This window comes from Tinamus guttatus, unplaced genomic scaffold (assembly GCF_059628265.1).
Source record: "Tinamus guttatus ecotype Peru unplaced genomic scaffold, ASM5962826v1 Tinamus_guttatus_pri_ptg000356l, whole genome shotgun sequence".
Classification (NCBI taxonomy): Eukaryota; Metazoa; Chordata; class Aves; order Tinamiformes; family Tinamidae; genus Tinamus; species Tinamus guttatus.
Window position 1 is genome coordinate 4,354,878 of NW_028288890.1, and position 23,320 is coordinate 4,378,197.

A 23,320-nucleotide genomic window follows, 5' to 3' on the forward strand; every position below is an offset into this window, starting at 1 on the left:
CCACCGCTGCGGCGCGACGGGGCAAGGCCGCTCAGGAACCGTCAGGCAGAGTCTCAAGGTCTTATGAAAGTGGCTGTGCAGACAGAGGAACCTGGCAGAGAGCATCCGTCTCCCTTTGCAGCCAGCTAAATAATTCATCGCATCCTTTGCGTTGTTTTAAAAATGGACTGTGTCTGAGGCTCCTGCTGTGCTCCTCCACTGCAGACAGACACATGGAGATCTGTATTTCTATAATGTTTAAAAAGCTAAATTATACTTTTTTTGTATGGAAACCGGTAACATGATACGTTCAGTATCGTATGATTTACAGATCTGACTGTGAACCACTGAATTCAGCCCTGTTCTCAAAAAAAAAAACCCAAACACATCCAACAAAAAACCCTCTCTCAACTTTACTAGATAGTCTTGTAGTTCCCGAGTCACTGAGCACTTAGTGCTCTTAGGATACATTCATGCAAGCCCACTTGTTCCCAGAGCTGAGTGCTAGGCTGTTCATGTCTCCTTGTTACACAAGGAGAACACTCCAGAAACAGGCATGACCCTTGTGGACTCTGCTGGCCAAGAAGACTTCAATCTTGAGGGCAAAGGCTAGTAGAGAATGCGTGGGAATGAGATACAAAGTGGGCAAGCACCCTTGGTTGCCCCATCTTATAATGTAACTTGTCAGCATCTTCTAATCTGATCCCTGGCTGCAGAGGGTTACAGCTCAGCCTGTGAATTACTGGGTACCATTGCAGGGATGTTATAAAACTCTGAACAGAATTGTTCTAGCCTTCCATTTCTTTCAGACACATCACTCTCCTACAAATTGTTTAATAAGACATCACCTCCCCAAACCTTGCTTTATTTTCTGCATAGCCTCTTGCATTTTAAAGCACGTATATATTATTTCTGGAAGGCTCCTCTGCTCAGGGAATAGGTACTGTTCATATTTACCTGCTAGAAAAGAATCAGCTTCCAGCCGTGTGCAAACATTGCGACCTACCCGTTAACTAAACATTCTCAAACTCTCAGAACTCAACTAAAGCAAAAATGATTTCCGGCTGGGTATTAAAAGGTATATCGAGGCCTTACTAACTGGTAGATAGAGGAGCCACAGAGCAGGTCCATTTTGGCTAGGATTTCTTTTAGAACTAGCAGTTAGGCAAATACCAATCCCAGAAAAAGTTTAGAAACTCCCAGAAGGACAAGCCTAATTCCAGGTTGCTTTCTTGTTCCAACTCCCATAGGAGGCGAGTCACCCACATCTTTATATCCAACTGAAAGTAGGAAAGAAGCAATAGTTCCTGGAACATCTTTTCTCCCTTCTGAAGAACATCCTGCGTTTTATCATCAGAGATCGAGTTCCTAGCAAGGCTCACGTGCGGTGGGAGGAAAAAGGGTCCTGGGAGCAGGCACTGCTGCACAGCCCCGGCACCCACCCGGCTTCCCAACACTGAGCCAGGAGCCTGAAGGGAAAGGACAGCCCCGGGGGGTGGCGTTGAGGCGATGAGCGGTGCTTTGCTTTTGTTTTTACCTGTACACCACAACAGGGATCCTCTTCCAAGATCTGAACGACGCCACGTTCTCCAGCTCCTTGTCAGTAATCCAGACAGGAACCAGCAGCTTCTGGGGATAACTGGAACAAAGCCTAGAAAAGAAGGCAACACGGCAAGGTGACAACACAGCAACCAGAATCCATGCTGGATAGACCATGCAGAGACGGAAAGCAGGAGCTGCTCAGATTTCTCCTAAAGTCAGACAAACTGACAAGGGGCATCTAAGAGCAGTGTCCGCTCCAGACTGCGCCCCACGCTGCTTGTGTCAGGGCAGAAGGGAAGCGGGTCAAACCAAGAGGCAAATTCCAGATGGTGACGGGTGTTCCCTTGAGTCCAGGTCATCCCTCCAGCGCAGCCGATGGCGGGAGCAGGGCACAGCACACAGGGATGCTGCATTTGGGATCCTAGTGAGGACTCGCCTGAAGTGTGAGAAGATGGGAGCCTTCACATGGTGCCTAGACAGCTTCTTGGAAGCTCCCAGGAAGGAGGCTACCACGGAGAAGGGGAATTTAGGAAGCAAAATTTAAACTAACAGCTGAGAAGCTGCAGACCAGTATATCTGTGATGCATCCGGTGAAATGCTGTTTGTTCCACATGTAAAACTGGACAGGGAATCAGAGAAGCCCAATTTCAATGTGTGCCTGAGAGTAATAGTACCTGACAGGAGGCCAGCCTCTACTAAGGTATGGAGGAAAATTTGGAAGATCTAAAGTCTATGCACTGGACTTCATCTAGATCTAAACAGAAAATTAAACATTACAGGAGCTGTCTGAAACTAAAAACTGACTTGATATAGCACTTCTTCTAAAAGTTAAGTAGCTAAAACTCTGCATCTTAGGAAAATGATAAAACAGATGGTAATAATATTCAGAAAAGAAGTAAAAGGAAAGTTTCAAGAAGTTAACCCAAATTTAAGGAGGGTGCATAAAAACAGGCAATGAGATCAAGACAAAGACTAGATTTCAAAAAAATAGAGAAACTGAAGAGCCAGGGTAAAGGAGCTGCTGACTTATCCAAATCTTATAAAACTGATATAATGAAAATAACCTGAGTTTTGGGGGATAAGTTTGATAGTCTGAGACAGGGAATATGTAGTGAATGACACTTAAGAAGTGTGAAAGGAAAGTGTGAGGCCACATCAAATTACCAAACAACTAACAATGTGCACAAGGACTGGAACCCCTGATGCTAAAGGGAATCAGAAAAGCACCAGGGCTTTTCTACCAGTGGTCAGAGCATGCTGGAAACATCTGCGAGAGGCTGAGGGAGATTCAGAAGGGCTGGAAGGGCAGAAACTGCAGGGAAAACTTGTACGGCGCCCACGTAAAATGCGGACGTGCCACGACGTGATGCCAAGGCTACATGTTTAGATGCCATCACCTGCTTCTTGGTGCCCTCAGCTGAACAATATGGAGGACACATAACTCCTTAGTCATGAACATGCACATAGCTACTCCAGGCTAGAAAAACTGGAGGAAAAAAAGATCATTTTGTAACCGTGACCATCGCACAATGGTAAAATTCAACAATATTTTTAGAGTGGAAATTCCCCCATCACTGTAATGTATCAGCTTCAGAAAGGGGAACTACATAAAAAAAAAAAAGCTTTTCTTGAAATGAGAGGAAAAAGCAAGAACAGGAAAAGCTCGCAGGTAACGTTGCTGGTTGTTTAAACATACTCTTCTGGGCATCGGAGAGCTCAAAAAATCAAAGAAACAAGCAAAAGAAAGCAGGAGCTGGCAGACTGAACCAGTCAGCAAAGGACAGGCTAGAAGGGCATCCTGCAAAGAGGGGAAGTGTTTCTAAATGACACAAACCCAAAGAGCCAAATGTAAAGCTAAATTAAAACTAGTAAAGGGACAACAAGAGATGTCATGCAGGTTTTGAGGCTCTGAAGGTCTCATGGATGTGCAAGATCATAACAGAAAAGCAAAGATATTTGGCCTGGTGTTCACCAGAGAAGTGCATAAAGGTGTTCCCATATCTACTCCCCTTTTACAAGGGACAAACTGGAGGAAAAGAGTAACATGGAAACATCAGCAGCAAGCATTTTAGCATTCATTGCTAGAAATGAAGAGGGACTTGTCACCAGGAATAGACAATATTCACTCAACTGTTCCACAGCCACCCAAGTATGCAGCAGGTCAATGATTAAGTGAGATGTGTAAGCTATTGCTTACATTGGCTGGAGCACCAGGGGAGTGAAGGTGGCAAACACGCTATCCAGGTTTTAAAAGATCTCTGGGGAGAACGTGGGAAAGCACCCGGCTCCGACCTCCCTACAAAGGCAGCGGCTGCTGCGTCCGGACGAGAGTAAATACGGACGCTCGGGAAGAGTCAACACAACTTCTGTGGGGGAAGCCATGCAACAAGGAGCACCTAGAGCTGCCTGTACTCACCACGGAACAAGCGGGTACAACCGATGCGGCTGACGGGCTTTGGCTTCACGGTTGGACACGGTTCATGGACGGGCAGCAGGACTGCAGTGGCCCTCGCACTACACTGACCCAAGCCACCAAATGACAAGGTTTTTAAACTGTAATATTTGATTGCAGAAAAAGTTGTTTTATGCAGTAAAGCAACTGCGTAAGTCAACACAAGTCAATGCCTACAGAACAGGGCTGGCAAAGCTTCTCCTTACATGGAAAGCAGCAGCCATATCAATGAAAGACAAATATTCAAGATAACTGCCAGTTTTATCACTGCAGGTCCTAATAATCCTTGAAGACTTATTGTCTAAACATTCATAGGGCAAATACAAGCAAGAATGCTAAGTACCTCTCTTCTCATGCGAGCAAAATATTAAAATTTGTAGGAAAAAAAAAACAAAATAAGAGAAAAAATGAATTAGGAGTGGTCACAGAAACAAGAAGACACATTCAGCTCTCTCCAACTCAGAGCAACTACTTCCAGATGAAATAACCAACAATAAAGTTGCAACTGTAAATAAAGACCAAGGAAACAAAGACCGATACCATCACTGAAAGATGACTAGTTTTTTTTTTTTTTTTTTTTTTAAGAGAACTACGTGTGCACAAATCCCACCAGCTTTGCAGCCAATAAGCAAGTTTCCAGCTGAGACAACACAGGCTCATTAGATGAGGTCTTTCAGAACATGCAGTCTTCTAGGTATACAAACCACTGAAGATGCAAGAGCCACGGTGAGATTATGTAATAATTTTATTATTATGGTATGCTGAAATAGTTTACTTTTATCATGACCGAAGGAGTGGTGATTACATGCCTATATTGCTCTGGTTTTATGATGGCTGTCGCCAGGAGGAAGATAATAGTTCCCAGATAAGACCATCTCGGAACAGACTTGAAAGAAAATGAACAAAGCCATTACCTTGGAGTATCCTGTCTCTAGCCACACTATTTTGCCAACGCTGGGAAATGAAAGATAAAAAGAACTATAAACAGTTAAAAAGTAACCTGATTCCTGTGAATAGAGGCAGGTGGTAATGATCAAAAGCCAAAGCATGATTTAAAGCCACCCTCCCCGGAGCAGCAAGAGAGAACTGGTTTCTGAGTTGCACAAGCAAATTACACCACCTTGAAGATCTTGGGATGTCTGCAGGAAGCCGGGACCTGCCAGGTTCCCCAGACAGGAACTCAGCAGACGCTAGGAAAGTAAAAGCAGGTCTGCAGGTCTCCTTTCACAGTCTTCTTCAAAAAGCAAACATCTGTCTTTAGAGAAGATTGCTCTAGCGCTGGCCATAACTGCTAGGAAGTGAAACACAGATAGTTAATCTAAGCTGGACTTTCTCAAACAGAGGGAAGCACATCCCAAAATCTAGACTAGAAGCTGGGGAAAAGCCCAACTGCCTTCAAAGACACGCAGTGACTCTGGCTAGGCCAGGGACAGGCTTCCCACTCCAAAACTGAACAGTTCAGAAAACCAATTTTTATTTGATGCTCTTGGATAAACTACATAAATGCCATCAAAGCAATGCAAAAGTCCAAAAGCAGTGATGTGGTCCGTATGTCCAAGCGGAAATTGTAAATCAAACCCTAAATATGGTGCGTGATGCTTGGATTTCTTAGGAAGCAAGTGAGAGAACATAACAGACAAAGAATGGCCAAATTCCACTGGGATTTCCCCAAACCGGTGTTTCTGGGGCTTCTCAGAGACTGGCCTCCAAAAACGATGACCTGAATCCATCTAGTATACACAAGACAAGGAGGCCTCTACTAACGGAAGCAGAGAAAAGGCTGAGGGATACGAGTCATGTTAAGAAAAGGGATACAGAATATTCAGAAATGCACGTCAGTCAAAGCTTAATAAAATCCTGCTGCTGTTGGCTTAATGCCACCTACTGCAAAGCATGTGGAAGCAGGAGCTTCTTTCTGAGCTCCTCCGAGTGCTGGTGGGAAGGACCTTCGAGGGATCTCCACTCCAAACTCGTGCTCACAGTGGGACCATCAGTCCTGTGCCACGTGCTCTAGGTGACCCTGCATGTGCAGGACGGGTTGGACTAGATGACCTCTAGAGGTCCCTCCCAACCTTAACCATTCTGTGATTCTATGATTCCCAACGTTGAATCGGGTGGCCGTGGCTTTGTCTACCTGACACTTGTCTACCTGAAACCCTCCAGTGAAGGACATTCCTCACCTCTCTGGGGGTCCCCTTCTCCTGAGGAAGTATTTTCTTCCCCAAGGCCCAGTCTTTGCCCCCTAAGCTCCAACTTGTGGCCACTACCCTTATGTGTATTACTGGCCGCTCCCAGAGAGTTTGGCTCCATCACCTTCGTAGCTGCCTTTCAAGCAGTTGTAGGCTGCAAGCAGATCACCATTTGGCTGCCTCTTCACCAGATTAAACAAGACCAGGTCATTCCAGATCTCATTACTGGCTGTGCTCCCTACATTTCTCCAGTTTCTCAGCATCCCTCCGTAACTGGGCTGAGTGGCTGCCCTCCTTTAGGGAAATTCGGTATTTTTTCCCCGTTTCAAATAGTGTGAGAACTTCAGAGAAAATGACAGACTAGAAAAGCAACCCTGTGATGGAGGAATTCTTCAGTCTCCAAAAAGTCTTCAAGGAAGACTCACAGACTGCAAGCTGCACAACTCAGCATTTACAGCAACTGATGCCAGCCCTGATGTTTGGGGTGTATTTCTTCTCCAGTATCCTGATTTGAAGGAAGGAAGGAGGACCCAAACTCATACTCTGGTCGAGCTGAGAGTTACCAGGGCCAGGAAGGGGTACGAGCTATTTAGGATTGTGACAGGGAAGAAGAAAAGGAGACTGGGAAGAGCCTGACAGCAGACTACTCACTTGTAATTGTTGTTGATGTCGGAGACTCGCCAGACGTTCTGCAGGTCGAAGCCCATCCTCACCAGCTCCATCTCAAACCGGTACTTCACGTGGTCACCTGGAAGAGCAGAGTAGCATATACTAAGCTAAGCAGAACTGAGGGAATTTAAGCTTATTATTTTCAGCTTTATAATAACTATCAGAGGTTTGAACAAAAACCATAGGCTGTCTGGATGGCAGGGATATTGCTTAGGATGCCAGAGAGACTCGCCCTTCACAGGGGTTCCTCTGCTTATCTGGCAGCAACAAATCTCAGTCTCAGAGCATGAAGTGCATAGAAACAGTTCTCCTATGTTATATCTTAATATAAATACTGAAAAGCTCTTGGCTTCATTCGTACACTGTGGCACCAGTTTCCACAGGTGAATTTATTTAGGCTAGAGAATATCTTCTCTGAAGGACCAGACACCAAATATCTCCTACTTTCTTGTGTCTGAGAGAGGGAAAGATGATGTACTTTACTCTCCCTCTACCAGCAACTTTTGAGTACTTCTCTGCTGCCATTCTATCCATTCCCCCATCCTTCATATAAACTGTATATGGACATTTCATATGTTCTTTCTGCTCTTATACCAGCACATTTTAAACTCCAAAATTAGGCTTATCATTCTTTTTTTAATCTTCTCTCATTCACGCTGAAACAGTTCAAAAGACCAACTAACTGAAAGGGATCTTTGTGTTCAAGAGAGGGCAAGCTGTTGATCCACAGGAGGGCACCATTACAATATTGGGATTATTTCTACATGTTCCAGTGTTTTACTTTGGTCTGTGTATGAATGAACCTGATCACAGGGATGTCATGGTATTTCTAGATGTAGAAGAGGTGCAGACAGAATCATGTCTACTAGGAAGCCTCAAAGCTGATTACATTTACTATTCGGGGACAAGATTACTTGCTGTCTGTCATCACAGTGAAAGCATGAGGTGTTCTCTTCATTCACAAGGAGAGAGCAACATGAGGAATATCTGTTGCTGCCTTAAGGGCTCCTCATTGTGATTAGCGTTATACTTTTTACTGTGCTTATTATCCAACTGCATCCAGACATCAGTTGGATATCTAGGTAATCTGGGCCCACGTACAGGATGCCATTGAGCAAGATGGACTTGGGCTATGGCCACAGCAGTAGCTTAGGTCCATGGTCCATGTTATATACACTGCTCTTCTGAGCAGAGCAGCGTGTGGACAGGCCACTGGCTGACCTGGACGGCAGAGATGTGCGTGTTGATCCTCCTCATCAACGCAGACTCCCAGGCACCATGCGTGGTAGGCAAACGCAAAGAGGTCCTCAGGCTTCGCAGGGCGGGCAATGGCTCGAGTCAGCCTCTTCAGCCACTCCTGGCACTGCTTAAAGGTGGAGAAATGGCACCTGCAAACACATATTTGTACCATATTCAGTGGTTACATATATCCAGCCAACCTACACAGACAAGGAGATCTATTCCAGACAACAGGAAAAAGGAGTAAAACATCAAGCCTTAGAAGAAAATACAAAACACCACAGAGAAACCTTGGCCACAAACAGTTTTTTGAGGGCTTTGATTCCAGTGGCAATGCAGAGGGGGATAAAGTCGATCATGGACCCAGGCTTGGGGTGGTCTTCACATTATAGCAATAGAGCAGATACCTGATTACTTTGGAGTCCTTGCAGACAATGTGAAGCTGGAACATATCCCGGCACTCCACACTTTCCATCATCCTCAAAGGCACCTGCAACAGAGAGATATAGGGTATGACAAGACGTCCCACGTTAACATCCGTGTCTGCTTTGCTCTTAGCTCCATCAAGTTCAGCCACAGCTCTATGAGTAATCATCAGCATCAGGTCATGCTACAAATGCACTCCCAAGTCTATGAAGCCTCATGATCCTGTCTCCTCCAAGTACAGCTCTGACTCCTGTTCCATCCCTGGGCAGTCTCCCACCGTGGCCCAGCTGCTGACGAGGCCTCCCAAGCAGGGTAGCCCCAGGGCCAAACAAAGGTTGCAATAAAAGACAGCAGGCTGAGAGGTAGCGAGAGAAAACCTCAGCTTCTCACTGGCTGACACTTAAAAGGCCTCAGTACAAGACAAGTCCCATGTAGGGTGGCCTCCAAGACACCTCAACAGTCTTAAAATCCCCAAGTTTTGTGCTTGGATGAAAGAACAGCACGGGAAAGACCTGATTATCATCCACAAAAAAACGTGTCCCCACAACAGGACCATCCTCACCTCACATGGCAGCTGCACAACCAGCAGCAACAAGAGAGAACATCAGGCCAGGCATCTTTCAAGAGGCAGAGCTCCTGAGCCTCGGGTGATGGAAGCAGGTTATACCCCAGTGAAATACCACAAGAGCTAATAGTTCAAGCAGTGGAAACAGGCAGAGCGAGACTTACATTGATCACAGAATCCTTAAATTTGATGTGAAGCCTGTAGTTGGAGATGGCGATCACAGCATCGTTTGCATGGCCAAGATACTCCACTCCCTCACCCTGCAACACAGTGAAAGGGACCTGGAAGAGAGACATCACTAGTTGAAGAGATACGCAGAGCATTTTGTGCACCGTAAATGCCAACAGCCACTCTTCCTACTGCCTCTGCAATGCATCTCCTGCGGGAGAGCAGTCACAGCACCACGCTTTGCGTGCACTGCTGAGAGCAGACAGCAACACCAAAGCAGACGGGTCCCCCCTCCCCAGCCCCACACCATGAACCGTCTCCGCGGACACCTCAGGAAATGCTGAACAGCTACTGAGAGCCAGAAAATCTGCAGAGCACCACGAACGCTGCATGTGTCGAGCAAGGGCGTTGGCAGGGAGGGCATCGCACGGAGGGACAGGCTGTTTTGGTCCCTCGCAGACAGAGCAAACACAAGTCGGCCACAAGCAGCATGGCCAAGGAAACCAACCCGGACACCGGCCAGGCCCGGGACGAGCCCCTCTGCGGAGGTGCTGTGCACAGCAGCTCCAGACAGCGCCTGATGAAATCAGAATAACTTGCCCACGGCAGAGTTGCACACACGATCCTGCCGTGACATTTAAAATAACGAGACTGTGAGCAGCATCATGAGACTCACGGGTACCAGCAAACGAATCCAAGCTGGGACCAGTGTCTGCTAAAAGAGCTGTGATGGTATCTCTATACATAGTTGTTTGTAGGACCGTGATGGAGTTATTTGCTTAGCAAAAATAATAGAAAAAGAATCCAGATAACAGATACACTAACAGTCTGTCTGTCTTTCCCTATCAGCCAGGACATGTTCAGCTATTTTTAAAACAGGAGATGTTGGTAGACAGCCAAGTTTTCTTCCTTTTTTTTCTTTTTTTTTTTCTTCCTCTTCCCCTATCTGGTATTAAGAAGGAAGCAGATCAGCCTAAAATCCATGCAGCTTCTTTTCCTTTGTACCCTTCTTTTGTGCCTCCTTTTCCTTAGCTAAGTAAACTCTTCAGTGTTCCCTGGATGCCACCTACACTAGGTGATTTTGGTGACCAATTAGCAAAAAGGTCACCAAGATTTATCATTTCAGCCAAAGCTCTTTACTTGCCAGACAGGGCAGTTGATGAAACAATTCATTATACTGTAATTAGAACAAGTCTGACCATGTTGTCATTTCTAAACTATTTCTAGGGCTTTGGCTATACGCTGCCTAAAAATGAATTTCCTGGATTCCAGACTTCATGTGGCAATCCTGCTGACAACCTCTCCCTCCCTAAGTCATTTGGAGATGTTAACAACCCTAAAGTGGCACCTGTCTGAAAACTGTTTAGAAATTTTAATTATCTGACATGAAAACAGTTTTCTCTTCATCTCTGCAGTTTACTTTGTGTGCTTGCCAACACTGTTCTTAGCTGGCATGTTTCTTGTGCTTGCGCGGCTCTGTCACACAGAAGCAGAAGGGAGAGAGATTCTTTAAAAAAATGGGAGAGAAAAATTGTAAGATCTGACAAAGGGAAATCCTGGAATAAACTTGCAAATATCCGAGTACAGTTTGCTATCAAGTGGATGGTATCTTTTTAGATTTCACGTCATGCCAGAGTAACAATTTACTGAATGCAAATTACTACTGGGGAAGGGTGAACTTGGAGGTCCACCACGCAGGAGACTGAAGCAGGTCATGCTTTGCCAGGTGCTCTCAGCTCAGAATCATCTTGGAGAATTTGCCTTCCAAAGACTACAGACCCGCAGCCTTGACGCTTCCCTGCCCCTCCTCAGTGTGCGGCACTTGGCACGTTGCCTGCACAGTCAGTCCTCCAGTTGCTACATTTTAGTCCTTGTTTTTATCAGCACCATTTAGCAAGACACTGCGAACCACGGAGCACACTCAAATACTGCAGTGGCAATAAGAACATAAGAGCTTGGCAAGGGCCACAGGAGGAGGACGTGCATTGGGACAAAGTGGCAGTGGGCAATGTTAAAGGAAGTAAAAAACACTGGGAGGTTTTGGCTCCCTCAGTCCAGACTATTATTGTTGCTGCACAGCAGCAACTGTACCTGGGTCCTTTTCAAGGGCCTTTTGCAGCAGGAGGTTGGCACCGCGAGGAGGTTTCTCTTTCCAACAGCTCTGCAGCAGGGATGTGCTAGGAGCAATGTACATTAGGGCTGGAGGAGCTGTTGCAATGTGGGATGCTCCTGCCATGCAGAGTGCAGTCGAGCTCTGATGTCCTCCCTGTCCCAGAGCGGGTCTATCCGCTGCCGAGCCAGGCAGCCTCACAGGGCCTCGACGCCGGCAGAGGACAGGGAACACCCGGGGCAGCTCCGTGTTGCATCATCCTTGAGCCACGTTTCCAAGCAGCAGATGCAGCACTGCACAAATCACAGCACCTCGCAGGGCCGGGAAGGAGACCAGCCCAGGCCACAGCATGAGCTGCCTTCATGCACGCAGCACTGATGAACCTACGGCCTGCAAAGCACGGCTGCAAGCGCTCTCGGGTTTCACACTGCCATAAAAATCAAGCCCGCTGCATCCCAAAGAGGGATGTTTCTGTTTTCTTCCCTCCTTACCTGCAGTGACTCTTCCTCCTTTACGAGCTCCTTTGGGGGGAACAAGTCCTTGGCCTGGATATACTCCAAACTAGGAGGGCCTTCTTCACCCTGCATGGCAAACAAAACAAACACTGAGCGCGGCCCCAGCCTCCACGTCAGCGCAGGCGATAAGAGAGCGAAATCCAGGCAGCTGGATCCTGCCGGCACCCTCGCGCCCTCCCTGCAGGATCCGACACAAGGATAAATCTTCAGCAGCTGAGTCAAGGCCCTTCCAGCAGCGAAGCAGATACACCTCGATGATGCACAAGAGGTCAGCACATCTGACTGCTCGGATGGTATTTTGTCCAGTCACAGCAAGGGCTACCCTCTGTTACCTTTATTATGGAACCACAGCAGAAACTCCACAGGATGGAGGGTTTCCAGCTACCTTTTGTCTTTTACTTACTCTTTTCCTCTGTTACTTTTACAAGTAACTCCCCTCTGGGAGGTTTTTATTTTCACTCTTAACCCAAAGAAATTGGAAGAGCTTGAGACTTTTGGAAGAGATTAGGAAATGTGAAATGTAAATCTCCCAGCTATTGCAGACAAGTACGTCCAACTCGCAGCACGCGCCACTGGTTGTTGACAACACCAAAACAGGGCATTTTTCCCCAGGGCACTGAAAATGTCTAACCCTCAATGAGATGGAAACTCTGGAAATTCCACAAAGGCCTTAGAGTTGGTCTCTGAGGGGTTGGATGCAAGCACTGCAGAAGAACGTCAGCAAATGAACCGCTAAGGGAGCACAGGTATAGCAATTTCCTTTATGAGCCTAATACTAGTCTGAAAGAAGTAACATGACTTGGGCTTCCTTCACATTTGGCAGCCAATCTTCTCCTTAAGAGTGGAGGCCTCCTTATTTTCAGAAGCAAGGACCCATGATCCCTGGAAAAGTGGACAAGAGCATCTCAATTTGGGCTTGTGAATCTCGAGTCCCTTCCAAAATCCCAGTCCCAATTCTTAGCTGACCCTGACCCATACTCTGCCTGCCTACCAACTCACTCCACAGGCAAGCAGGTATCCAGACACTTCATACAGAGGATGATCACTGCTGAGGGTCAAAAATGGTACTGATTTCACATGCTGAAGTTATGTCAGCGTAGGGACATCTTTAGAACGCCTCTTAAAAGCTAGTTAGTTCCTTCTACAAACTCCCAAGTTTTTTCTAATTACAAATCCACTAGGAATTCTAGCATTTATTAGCATTGCCCAGTTCTGCAAGCATTAAACAACAAAAAACTAAAACAAAATACCTTTCCGGCTAAGTCATCTAGGCTAGAATCCCAAATTTTGATCCAAGGACCCTAGACTTCTGATTCAGCTGCATTTAAAGTGATGCCAAATTACCTCATGTTTTCATTGGAGATTAAAAAGGAACCAATACCAGCATTCTCTTCCAGACCATACTCAGCGCTGAGTGCGAGACTCGGAAGCATCCTCGTCCATCCCCGCTGTGAGGGGTCACGGCGCTTCCTCAGCCGCTCACCAGGCGCCCAGCATAGCTCGGGGATGCACCTGCTCCCCTGGCCACCGCGTCTCCGCGCCGAAAGCTCCCCGGAGCCGGGGGGCAGCCGGGGGTCCTGCATGCGCCGGCTGGCTCAGGTAGCGAGCAGGGAGCGCAGGGGAGCACAAAGGAAAGGCAGCGCTGCGAGCAGCGCAGGCAGGGCCCGCAGCCACCACACAGACCCTCTTCTCCAGTCGCCCCTTGGCGGCTCACAAAGAAATCCCCGTGAGCAGCAGCAGCTGGAGCAGAGCAGCCCGGGGTCCCTCCGCAAGCCCGGGGGTCCTTTGGGCCTTGCTGGCACGTGGCACGGCCGGGAGCCCGGCGGCTCGACCTGCCCTCACCCCTCCCGGAGCACCAACGCGGTGCGGAGCTCAGGGCCGCTCTGCTCTCACGAGCTGCCGTCCCTCAGGGCCAGCCCTCTGACCCCCACAGCTCCTGGGGAGCTCTCTGGAGAAAGGGGTCTCAGACCTCCCTTTCCAGCAGGTGTCAAAGACAGGCTGCTCAGGACCCTCTCCTAGTGGCAAGCCCTGCTGGCAGCTCGTACGGGAGAGCCTGGCACGCTCCTGCTGGGAAGGAAGGGTAAGCGAGGGCAAGAGCACCGAGGTCCCCCGGGGTGATTTTCCAGCTGCAGGCAGGGAGCAGCGGGGGCCAACTGGGCTCCCTCGGCCAGGCCTTCGGCCGGCTCCAGCCGCGGGCCGGGCGCTGCTGTGCCCTTGGGCCCGGCAGGGAGCGGTGACGGGCAGCAGAGCGTGCGCGGGAGCCAGGGAATTCCCTGCTCACAAAGGGGAGGCCAGCGCGACCCAGCAGCACCTCAAGCCGAGAGGATGCAGAGCAGGGAGGATGCGCAGGCAGCCTGGCCTCAAGGACAGGCCAGGTCTGGGGCCCCTGGCGAGAAAAGCTGGCTGATAGCCCTGCTTGCGGACACGGAGCTGCGGGGAAGGGAGGAGGAAGGAAACGCGAGGCACTTACAAAGCAGTTGAGCATGGAGCAGGAGACGCGGCCTGGCAGACTCATGTTCATTTCCAGAGGTGGCAGCGGGGCCGGGCGCACAAAAGCCGCATCTCCTGCACGCGGCCCCGGGCTGCTGCGCGCGCCGCCCCGCGCGGCCTGCCCGCTCCGCCGCCAAGGGCAGGAGCATCCCCGGCGCGGGCAGCCGGAGCAGGTGCCGCCGCCAGGGCTGCTGCTGACAATGGAGGGAGGGCGGGCGGAGGACGGGCAGACTCCACCTCCCTCGCGGGGAAGCTGAGCTGGGCTCTGCCATCTAAGCGTCTCCCTGCCAGGCTAGGCAGAAAATGGAGAAACCACCCGGCAGGGGTGGCCTGAAGGGACCCCGCTCTGCCGCCGCTGCCTCAGCCCGGGGGATGCAGCGCGCGGGCGGCGCCCTCCTGTCAGCACCCACTGGGCGTCGCTCCGAGGGCCCCGCGACAGCAGGGGCCGAGCAGCTCCACAGCCTGGCAGCACCAGGCCCTCCACCCTGCAAATGCCCTGCGGCAAATTAGGGTCCTCCTGGCAGCACAGCTGCTTCCCAAAGTCCTCTCCGCACGGCCAGGAAAGGAAGGACAAAGGGGTCCCGCTTCCACCACCTGCAGTCCTTCCTAAAACATTCCTGAGCCTGTTATTCCTCCCTGGAGGAATTGCTCCTGCAATTGGATTAGCTGGAGGCTTTCAGCTCCTGCCAGCACCCAAACACGGGTGCTCGTGCCCCACTGCAGACGAGGTTTCACGGGGCCACCAGCAGTTCATTCCCATCCCTCGGGCAGTTAGCTCCACGGGGAAGCTGCACTGACTCCAACCTAGCCACGTTTGCAGACCATGAGGCAGGGCCTTTTGGTGCAGGAAATGTGGTGGGGTTGAACACTCTGGCCCCAAGGGCTAACTTGGTGTTAGCCAAAACCATGAGCAGAGAGCAAGTTCTCCAGGCTGCAGCTGAGCCCGTCGCAGGAGCCACACTGCGAGCAGCCCCCTGGGACATCTCCATGTCCAGCAGCACCCGTGGTTCTGCCCTCCACCTCCCGCCGCGGCCAGGGCGCTGGGATCATCCGGGCCTCGCAACGCCTGCCTCGGTTCAGGCGTCGGCAGCTCCTGACAGACAGAAGTGACACTGAAGAGGATCCTTGCTCAAAGCACTTTTCCTGGTGGCCATACTGAAAGCCAAAGGGTAAGAATTAGACCCCTGGGGCGTCTTATAAAGCTTGGGGACCAATCAGTGCACATAAGACTGAAATAAGGCCGTAAAGTGATTTTTTTTTTTTCAAAAAGCAAGTCTAGCACTTCATTAATCCTCCAAAGGTCAGGCTGAATCATCCCAGCTCTTCTGCTCTGGCACAAGGGCCCTGCACTGAAGCAGAACGAAGCCTGCAGCTGCTGCACTCCTGGTATACCTCCTTGCCCCACGGTCACCAACAGACAACCCCAACTAGCAGTACAAGACCATGCCAACCATTTTTCTAAAATCAGATAAAAGATTTGGGCATTTCTCCACAAAAAGTGGAAGGGTTAAATTTTTTTTGAGCATCCTTGCTCAAAAGACAGTTTTGCAATGCCTGAGTCTGCCGCCTTTTACCACTGCAGGGCACCAATGCCCAGCGAAAGCTGCTTAGAAACCAGGAGTGCAGAGTCCCCAAAGCCCATATGGCTGGGCAGGCTACACTGCTCAGATGCTGAAGGAGAAAGGTCCTAAAAGGAAGTGCTGCTGTGTGTGCTAAGATGCTCCCCTCGGCTCCACTCTTTACATGGTGGCCTGTACTTGGGCACACGCTTCCCAGCCACAGAGGTGCCCAACTCCAGCTAGTACCCACAGGCTCTTCTGTAACATCTCTGCTGCTCCCTACAGAGGAGACACATCCGACCCTGCACATATTTGCTTTACGTATAAAGTCAACACATAATGAGAACAGAGGCTTACGGCCAAGGTTCATGATTTCTAACATGTTATATCTTGGTCAAGATATAACACTGGCTCCAGAGCACCAGAAGTGCCTTGCTTGCCACAGGTCCTCCTTGCAGGCAAATACCAGCAGGGCTGCTGAGGGACCTTCACAGCTCGGAGATGTAGCTGGGCACAGCTAAAAGGTTGATCACCAGGTCATTAGTTTGAATTTCTAAGCTAAGCTGGCTTCCCAGACAGTGAAACCATGCACAGCAGGGTCTGTGTGCTTAGAAATAGGAAATGTGGAGCGCTCACAGCCTTATTCTAGCTGCCTTTGCTAAAGGGACTCCTAAAAGCCAAGTCAGATGTCTCCACAGCTGAGCTGGTATCTGCCCTACCTGCAGCGTCACTAACAGCCACAAGGGCCCAGGTTTACACGTAACTGGGCTCCTCCAAGCATTATCCTCCAAGCATTACCCGTTCATGCTGTGGCTGCTATCGCGGCCCCAGCAGGACAAGCAAAAGCCCCTTTAGCCCTGCTGTCTCCCTCCTGACAGCAGCACAGGACAGGAACCTCCTCAGTTTCCCTCAGCCACAACCCTAAAGGTTTCACGAACTAAGAGGAAGAGAGGAGCCAAATACCTTGCAGGTAGCATGTTCTGAAGGCCAGTTACCAGGCACTGACCTCGTCCCCTCTGAGCAGCAAGGCGCATCGTTCACGGCACGAGGGCTCTCATCTCTTCCTGTCCCTCCACACGTCTCTACTCGCACACTGCCGGCCTCGCCGCTCGGCAGGTGAGCCTGCTGCAAGCCCAGGAGGGATGTGGAGACTCCCACAGAACACACTGCCAGGTGAAGGCAGCACTGGAGCTCCTGAGGCCATCCTGCAGCCTCCGCAGGGGACAACATTCCCTACGCGGACATGCTGGCATGGAACAAGGACCTCTTTGCTCGCAGCAGTCACCACGGTGCTGAAGCCTCCCTTGTGCCCTGGAGTCCATCTGCTGAATTACATCCCTTCTCCAAGGGCTGGGCTCTATTTTCCATGAGACGGATAAAAAGCAGCATTCAGTGATCAGCTAGCATCAGCACCGCACAGTTCCCCTTTAGCAACCCGTCTTCTTGGTGGGCCTACAGCACTACCTTGTCTTCAGAAATGAGAAGCCACCCCAGCCCAGACCTTCAGTGCCCCACAGACCCGGAATGAAACAGAGCAAAGGGACTCCAAACCCTGGTGAAATGCAGGTGCCACAGGCACCACCAAGAGCAAGGTGGAAGCAAGCAGCCCACAGGTGAGGAAAAACAGTCTCTCCCACTGCAGAAAGATCTTTGGTGCTGCTGCCACCAGTCTGGACTCAACTGTTTGAATAAAGCCATACCCTTCCCAATCCCAACAAACCTTTATTCTCCATTTATTCTTGGTACCACAAATAAATTTGCTGCAAATACTCTTTCATTAGACAGAGGGCACCACTTCCATCACTTTTACATGTTAGCCGCGCACACTCAGCACAGTGCTGTAGGATGAGAGAGTTCCCTGGAGAAGAGAAAGCAAGGAGTTATGGAAACGGCTGGCAGCAGGATGAGCCCATAGGTTTGTCCCTGATCATGCATCCTGTGCTTAGGCTGCCCCGCATGATGGGAAAAAAAATCAACGAGAAAAACCCACAGAAGAAAAGAGATTTCTCGGGCAAAGGCTTCCATGACACCCTGCTCCAAGGGAACAGCAGCAGCCCAACAGCCTGTGGCTCCAGGAGCCTTTGGCTGCCAAAAGCTGGGATGCTCCCAGCAGAGGAGAGGTATCTGAGTAGTCTAGTTCATTCCTGTCCACGTCTGAATACTTCCCATGAGGACTGAGGCAGGGCCTGTTATCTAAATTCAGCCACCAGGACTGCCTGTTCTGTATCCTCTACTTCTGTCAGGCAAAGGGTACCTTTGTGCCAGCCCTCTCCAAAAATAGTTCATTTCCTCAAAGCCTGAGGCGGCCCTTGGTGAACTGAAAAGACTGCTGAGCCACTGATGTGGCCCTAGAAAAAAACTCCTAAAGGAGCGTGAGGAGGGAAAGAGGCTACTATTCCATACACAGCAGATCAGGGCCAGGGTGGCGGGTGGCAACGTTTCATCTTTATGGGGTCACAGCAGAACTGCTTGCACTAACTTACCTACTAGCAGATTAAAGTAACAACCCTGAAGTAAAGGTCACAAAATAACTAGCCGTTTAAATGCAAGAGGATGATGAAAATAGTGCAAATATTCTTATTCCAAGAGCAGCTAGATAGAACAATATCTTTCTTTAGCTTTTGCTTGACTCTTCTGCACTTGTGCCCAGTGGTGCCCTGAGGAGGCCACTCACTCACTGCCCTACTATGACAACTTCGAGAAGTTAATGCATCTTTTATTATGACTTTTTGGCCTGGCCAGCACAGATTTATAAACAAGGGTTTCAGCTGAACCTATGAAAAAGCTTCGCAACCAGAAGGGCTAAAAACACATAGATTCACTGCCAATCCACCTTAAAATACAAAGATTGCCAAGACTTGGGTTCAAATGCCTACTCTGTCTACTGTCCTACAGACCCTTCCATTGCATCTTTCCACGTTGCTGGTCTCAAGCCCTCTTCCTCTCAGACTGCGTGAGTTTTGGATTACTACTTGCTGGAAGTGGCATTTTACTGAGGCTTATCATCAGTCTGGCTGCTTTGACTGCCTTTCAGTCTCTCCAGACTCCCGGATACCACACTTTTCTGTCCCAGAAGATTTGGGGATTTCTGCTACTTTGGCATCACTGCAGCATATTATAAGATCGGTATTTAATGTTACAATGAGAGGTGGTAAATGAACAGAAGGAGAAAACCCAGTATTATGTTTTAAAACAAAAATAAACTCATGAATCAAGAGAAACTGGCTATCTCAATAGCCTGAGAAGGCAGAAGAGGATTTAGAAAATTCCAGTCTTATTAAAATACAGAGGAAAAAATAAAAATACAAATCCAAAGGTAAACTCATACTATGAATAGCATCTAGGCTACAGCAATAATTATAGTATAAAGATCTCTGAATTACTACACATAGTGCACAATACTGTAGCACTCTTTCCCATTTCTCTCTCTATTCTCACATCATGTCCTGATCTTCTCCACATGGTTCAGTCCCTACTCCAGAAACAAGACAGAGAGCTCACATTGGCAAAGCTTGGAAAAAAAAATGCAAGAACCCCAAAGTACTCGCCCTTACTCTAGACAGTGGAAGCACCAGGTTTTGTACCATCTCATGGCCGTAACCAGGTCCTGGAGTCTGAATGGGCATCTCAGCCCTGCTAATGTTATACCCCCTTGGTACAAGCCTGCAGCAAACCCAGCTTGCCGTGACCTAGCGTGGCCTCTAGACCCGAAACAGAACTGATCTCCTTTCTTGCAATCTATTAATCAATTTTTGATGCAGGGAACAGCAGAAAAATTACACGCATGTTTGCAAAACCACCCAGCCACTTTCATTTCAGTCCTTCACTAAAATGCCTAATTTTTATTTTTAAACTGTTAATTTTTTATTATTTTTCGTATCTTTATGTTTTTAAATAAACCAATGTGTGCTTTTACCTACATGCAGCACTCCCAGAGCTCTTCTCTTCCACACACACTCACCTTAACACACAGCCACCCAGTGCCAAATCCACACAGGGCATCCCCAAATCAGACACCCCCATCGCAACCATCCCGCCTCGAGGCTTCTCAGCCCGTGCTTGCCAACACATACAACTCTTCTGTTTCTCAGCAAGCAAAGCCATGGCCTTTTTATTTTACTTTTTTGGGGGGTGGGGTGCAATGGGGTGCAGATCCCTCTTCCTACCTGGACTACTCTCTTTTTCCTCTAAGTGAACAAACCTTTGGTTATATTCCCCAATTGAGACCCTGTGAGTTCAGGTCTCAACTCCCCTTCAACACACTTAGCAGCAGCACAAGACTCAGAGATACAAAGAAAAAGGGGCACAGAAGTCTCATGAGAACATATACTCACCATCCTCAGAGACACTCCGAAAGTCCTAGCTCAAGCACAGCTCAGGCTCTTCAGCTTGATCCACTAGACTCACCTACAGAAAGCAAAAGAGAACCGAAAGCAGAAGTTTAGGTCATCAGTGACGACAGTGCAGGATAAATACGTGACACGTTGCATGGTGCTGAGGGGAACCCAACAACCTGATAACCTGCACCTGTCATTGCTAACCTCCATTGAGTGCCCTTTTGAAGGGCTGCTGGAAACAGATTCAGCCTTACGGGAAGGCACCAAATACTTCTGGTCAGCTAGTATACACAGAACGTGCAGGACTCGCTGCCCAGGTTAAAAAAAGATAAGCACATTTTGCGAGTAAGAACAGAGCTTCAGGAGAAGCAATTGTGCAAGACAAACACTGATGATGAAACTGGAATAGATACGGCTTCTTCCCCATATTCTGCTTTATTTTATTCCCACAGACACTCAAGAAATCAAATAGCATCCACTTCCAAATCTAGCAAGGGGTAAATCTCAGAAGTAACTCCTGGAAAGCTTGTTAACAAGGGAGAAGTCTCACTTTTCATCTTTATGTTACCAAGAGCAGGAAAAGGAACCAGGAGGAAACCTTCTTCCTCGGGAGGATGGAGCATGTGCTCAGCTACTGCCCTGACGAGGGGCAGCCAAAACCACACAGCCTCCTGCAGACGGACGTGCTGAAGGCAGAAAGACGCAGGGCCTGGTCTGAAAAGATGCTCTCCAAAAGGCACTGGTGGGTCCCACAAGTGTCCCTGGGATTCAGGGAGAAGAAAAGAGCCTTCCTGGACATTCAGCCAGGATTCTCTTGAATGACATCAGCTGATCAACCACTTCCCTCGTTCATCCAAGTTTTGTTGTGCTCTGTCAGGCTCCTTGGAGAGATTCACCTGAACACAAGTGCCCCTGAGATCTGCAAACGTGAGTCTCAATAGCTGTTAAGAAGACTCAATATGTCATCAGGGTTGGGGGGCACTGACCACTCAAGCACGGACTATTGATGACTTAGAGACCAGCTAAACCCAGTTTCTCACGGTTACCAGCAATGAGCAGTTCACCAAAGCTCCAGGAACATTCAATGGTTTTGATAATTTTTGCTACCATTTGACACCTTCTCACTCAGTGCAAAAGGCCAGAGCAGAGAACAGAAACTCAGGGAGGCTTCATATCTTGCTCACCATCTCTCCTTTACATTTAAAAGCAGATTAACAAATTTAGGAATATATGAAGAAAAACAAAAAAAAGATGGGATCAACCTTTTTTCCCTCCCCAAAAATAAAAAAGCAAAATACCACAAAATCATCTTTCAAACCTAGTCCCTTTTGAAATGGAAGAACGTTACTTTCTTTCCATTGTTTAGCATTGTGACCACAGATCTCAGACTAAATACGAAGAAATCGAGCAGCTTCCAGTTTCACTAGGAGCATTCACTGGAACCGGTGACTTCCAGGTTAGTTGAAAACGCATAGCTGGCAGTGGAAGTAAAGCGTTAAGCAGCCTTTTTTCATTAATTTGAAGCTCTCTAAATTATTGATAACACCGAATGACGCACGAGTGCTTTTTCGGCAGTACACTTTGTACCAATTTATTAAATCTTCCCTAATGGCTACTTCAACTTTCCCACTTCCTCTCCCGCACGACAAGGAGCTGGGAGCTGCTACAAGCTGCAGCTCCTTGGCTGCGCCGTGTTTTGGGATGCTCTTCCCCACTTCCCGCTCCCAGCTCTCCGGGAGGCCACGTTGCCCAGAGGAGCGCGGCTGCTGCGGCGCTCCCGCCAGCTCAGCGCGCTGGAACGGGAACGCGGCGGCTCCTCTGCCCCGGGGCCCTCCTGGGCCCTCCTTCCGAGGCCGGGACGGCAGCGCAGCCAGAGGAGTTCCCGGGATTTACGAGGCAACAGAAACCAGGGTACCACAAAAATCCAAGTGCTACAATGAAGGCTGAGGGCCTCTTGCTCTGCGTGAGCTGCAGCTGGCCCAGTTAGCTGCTCACGATGCTCCGCTGAAGCCCTGGCAGGCAGCTTGAGCACGAGCAAACTCCCTCTGCCGATACCCCAAACACCTTCCCATGCAAGTTCTCTCCGCTTCAGGGCTGACCAGGGCACCTCTGCCCAGGGAGCCTCTCGTGCCCGTCCTGGCTCTGCTCCAGCAGCTGCCACCGGGCTGGACACTTCCCGCTCGTCACCCGCTGCCCTCCCTTCTCTCCAGCCCCAATCCAGACCCAAACGTGCGGTTTGCAGAGCCCGAGCACCTCACCATAGATGTGCCATAGAGCTGCACGCGCTCTAGAAATTGTGCAAGCCATTAGGCTGCGAAAAGGCTGGGATGGGTGGGGAAAAGGCTGCTCTCAGCATCTTGATGCTCGCAAAGGTTCTGAAAAACAGAACTGCTTCATAAGCCGTTAATTACAGCAGCAGACAAAACCCTCACAGAGAGCTCAGCCGCCCTGCACGGCTCCGCTACAGAGGATGCATCGTGCTCAGGAAGGGCCGATGGATAAAGGGGGTTGCACCCGCTGCGAAATGAGGGTCCTAGGGGACCCTCCGGTGGGAGAGGCCGCGGGCGCTGCCGGCCTCGTTAGCACGGCCCTAACGAGAGGCTCCCGGCGTTAATTGCTCGTGACACTTTGCCAAGTGTCTGCGGGTGGCATGGAGGGCTCCGCGCTCGGCACCCACCGCAACTGCACTTTAATTTCAGCTCCAACACTTGAATTATTTTCTATGGGGCTTAAAGCGGGAAGGCAAGTCCTAACATCAAAAACATAACAACAAAAAAAAAAACCAAAGTAACACACAAATGTTAGGAGAAACTACGGGAAGCCGATTAACCTTACTCTGATCCTAAAAACAGAGCGGCCGTCTCAGGCCTCTCGACTAATTGGAGGCTAAAAATATAATTAATGTCAGAGCATGGAGTGAGATACAAAGCAGATTGTACAGGATGAGCTCTGGTATTTTAAGTGAAACTAAACATCCGAGGGCTGCTTCTAATGAAGGCTACCAACAACCGGTCTTTGGGCAGATACTACTTATTAGTACTTTCATTATTGATTAATCGGTATTAAAAAATAAAGCTCAG

The 23,320-nt window shown here is 49.1% G+C and overlaps 1 protein-coding gene across 2 annotated transcripts in view; it reads right to left on the minus strand.

Annotated features, from left to right (window-relative positions):
• Window positions 1-20,283, minus strand: part of MTMR4 (myotubularin related protein 4) — a 32,355-nt gene extending 12,072 nt beyond the window's left edge. Inside the window, exons 1-7 of one of the 2 annotated variants that reach the window (XM_088530128.1) lie at window positions 20,238-20,283; window positions 11,831-11,920; window positions 9,226-9,342; window positions 8,478-8,560; window positions 8,053-8,219; window positions 6,814-6,910; window positions 1,517-1,630 (exon numbers count right to left, since the gene is read on the minus strand). In XM_088530128.1, the coding sequence (XP_088386254.1) occupies window positions 1,517-1,630; window positions 6,814-6,910; window positions 8,053-8,219; window positions 8,478-8,560; window positions 9,226-9,342; window positions 11,831-11,920; window positions 20,238-20,240 (671 nt within the window). In that variant the 5' untranslated portion in view covers window positions 20,241-20,283. Of the gene's footprint in view, window positions 1-1,516; window positions 1,631-6,813; window positions 6,911-8,052; window positions 8,220-8,477; window positions 8,561-9,225; window positions 9,343-11,830; window positions 11,921-14,324; window positions 14,376-20,237 lie in introns of those variants that run through there. The other variant, XM_088530127.1, reaches the window with a different exon arrangement.
• Between the last annotated feature and the right edge of the window lie 3,037 nt (window positions 20,284-23,320).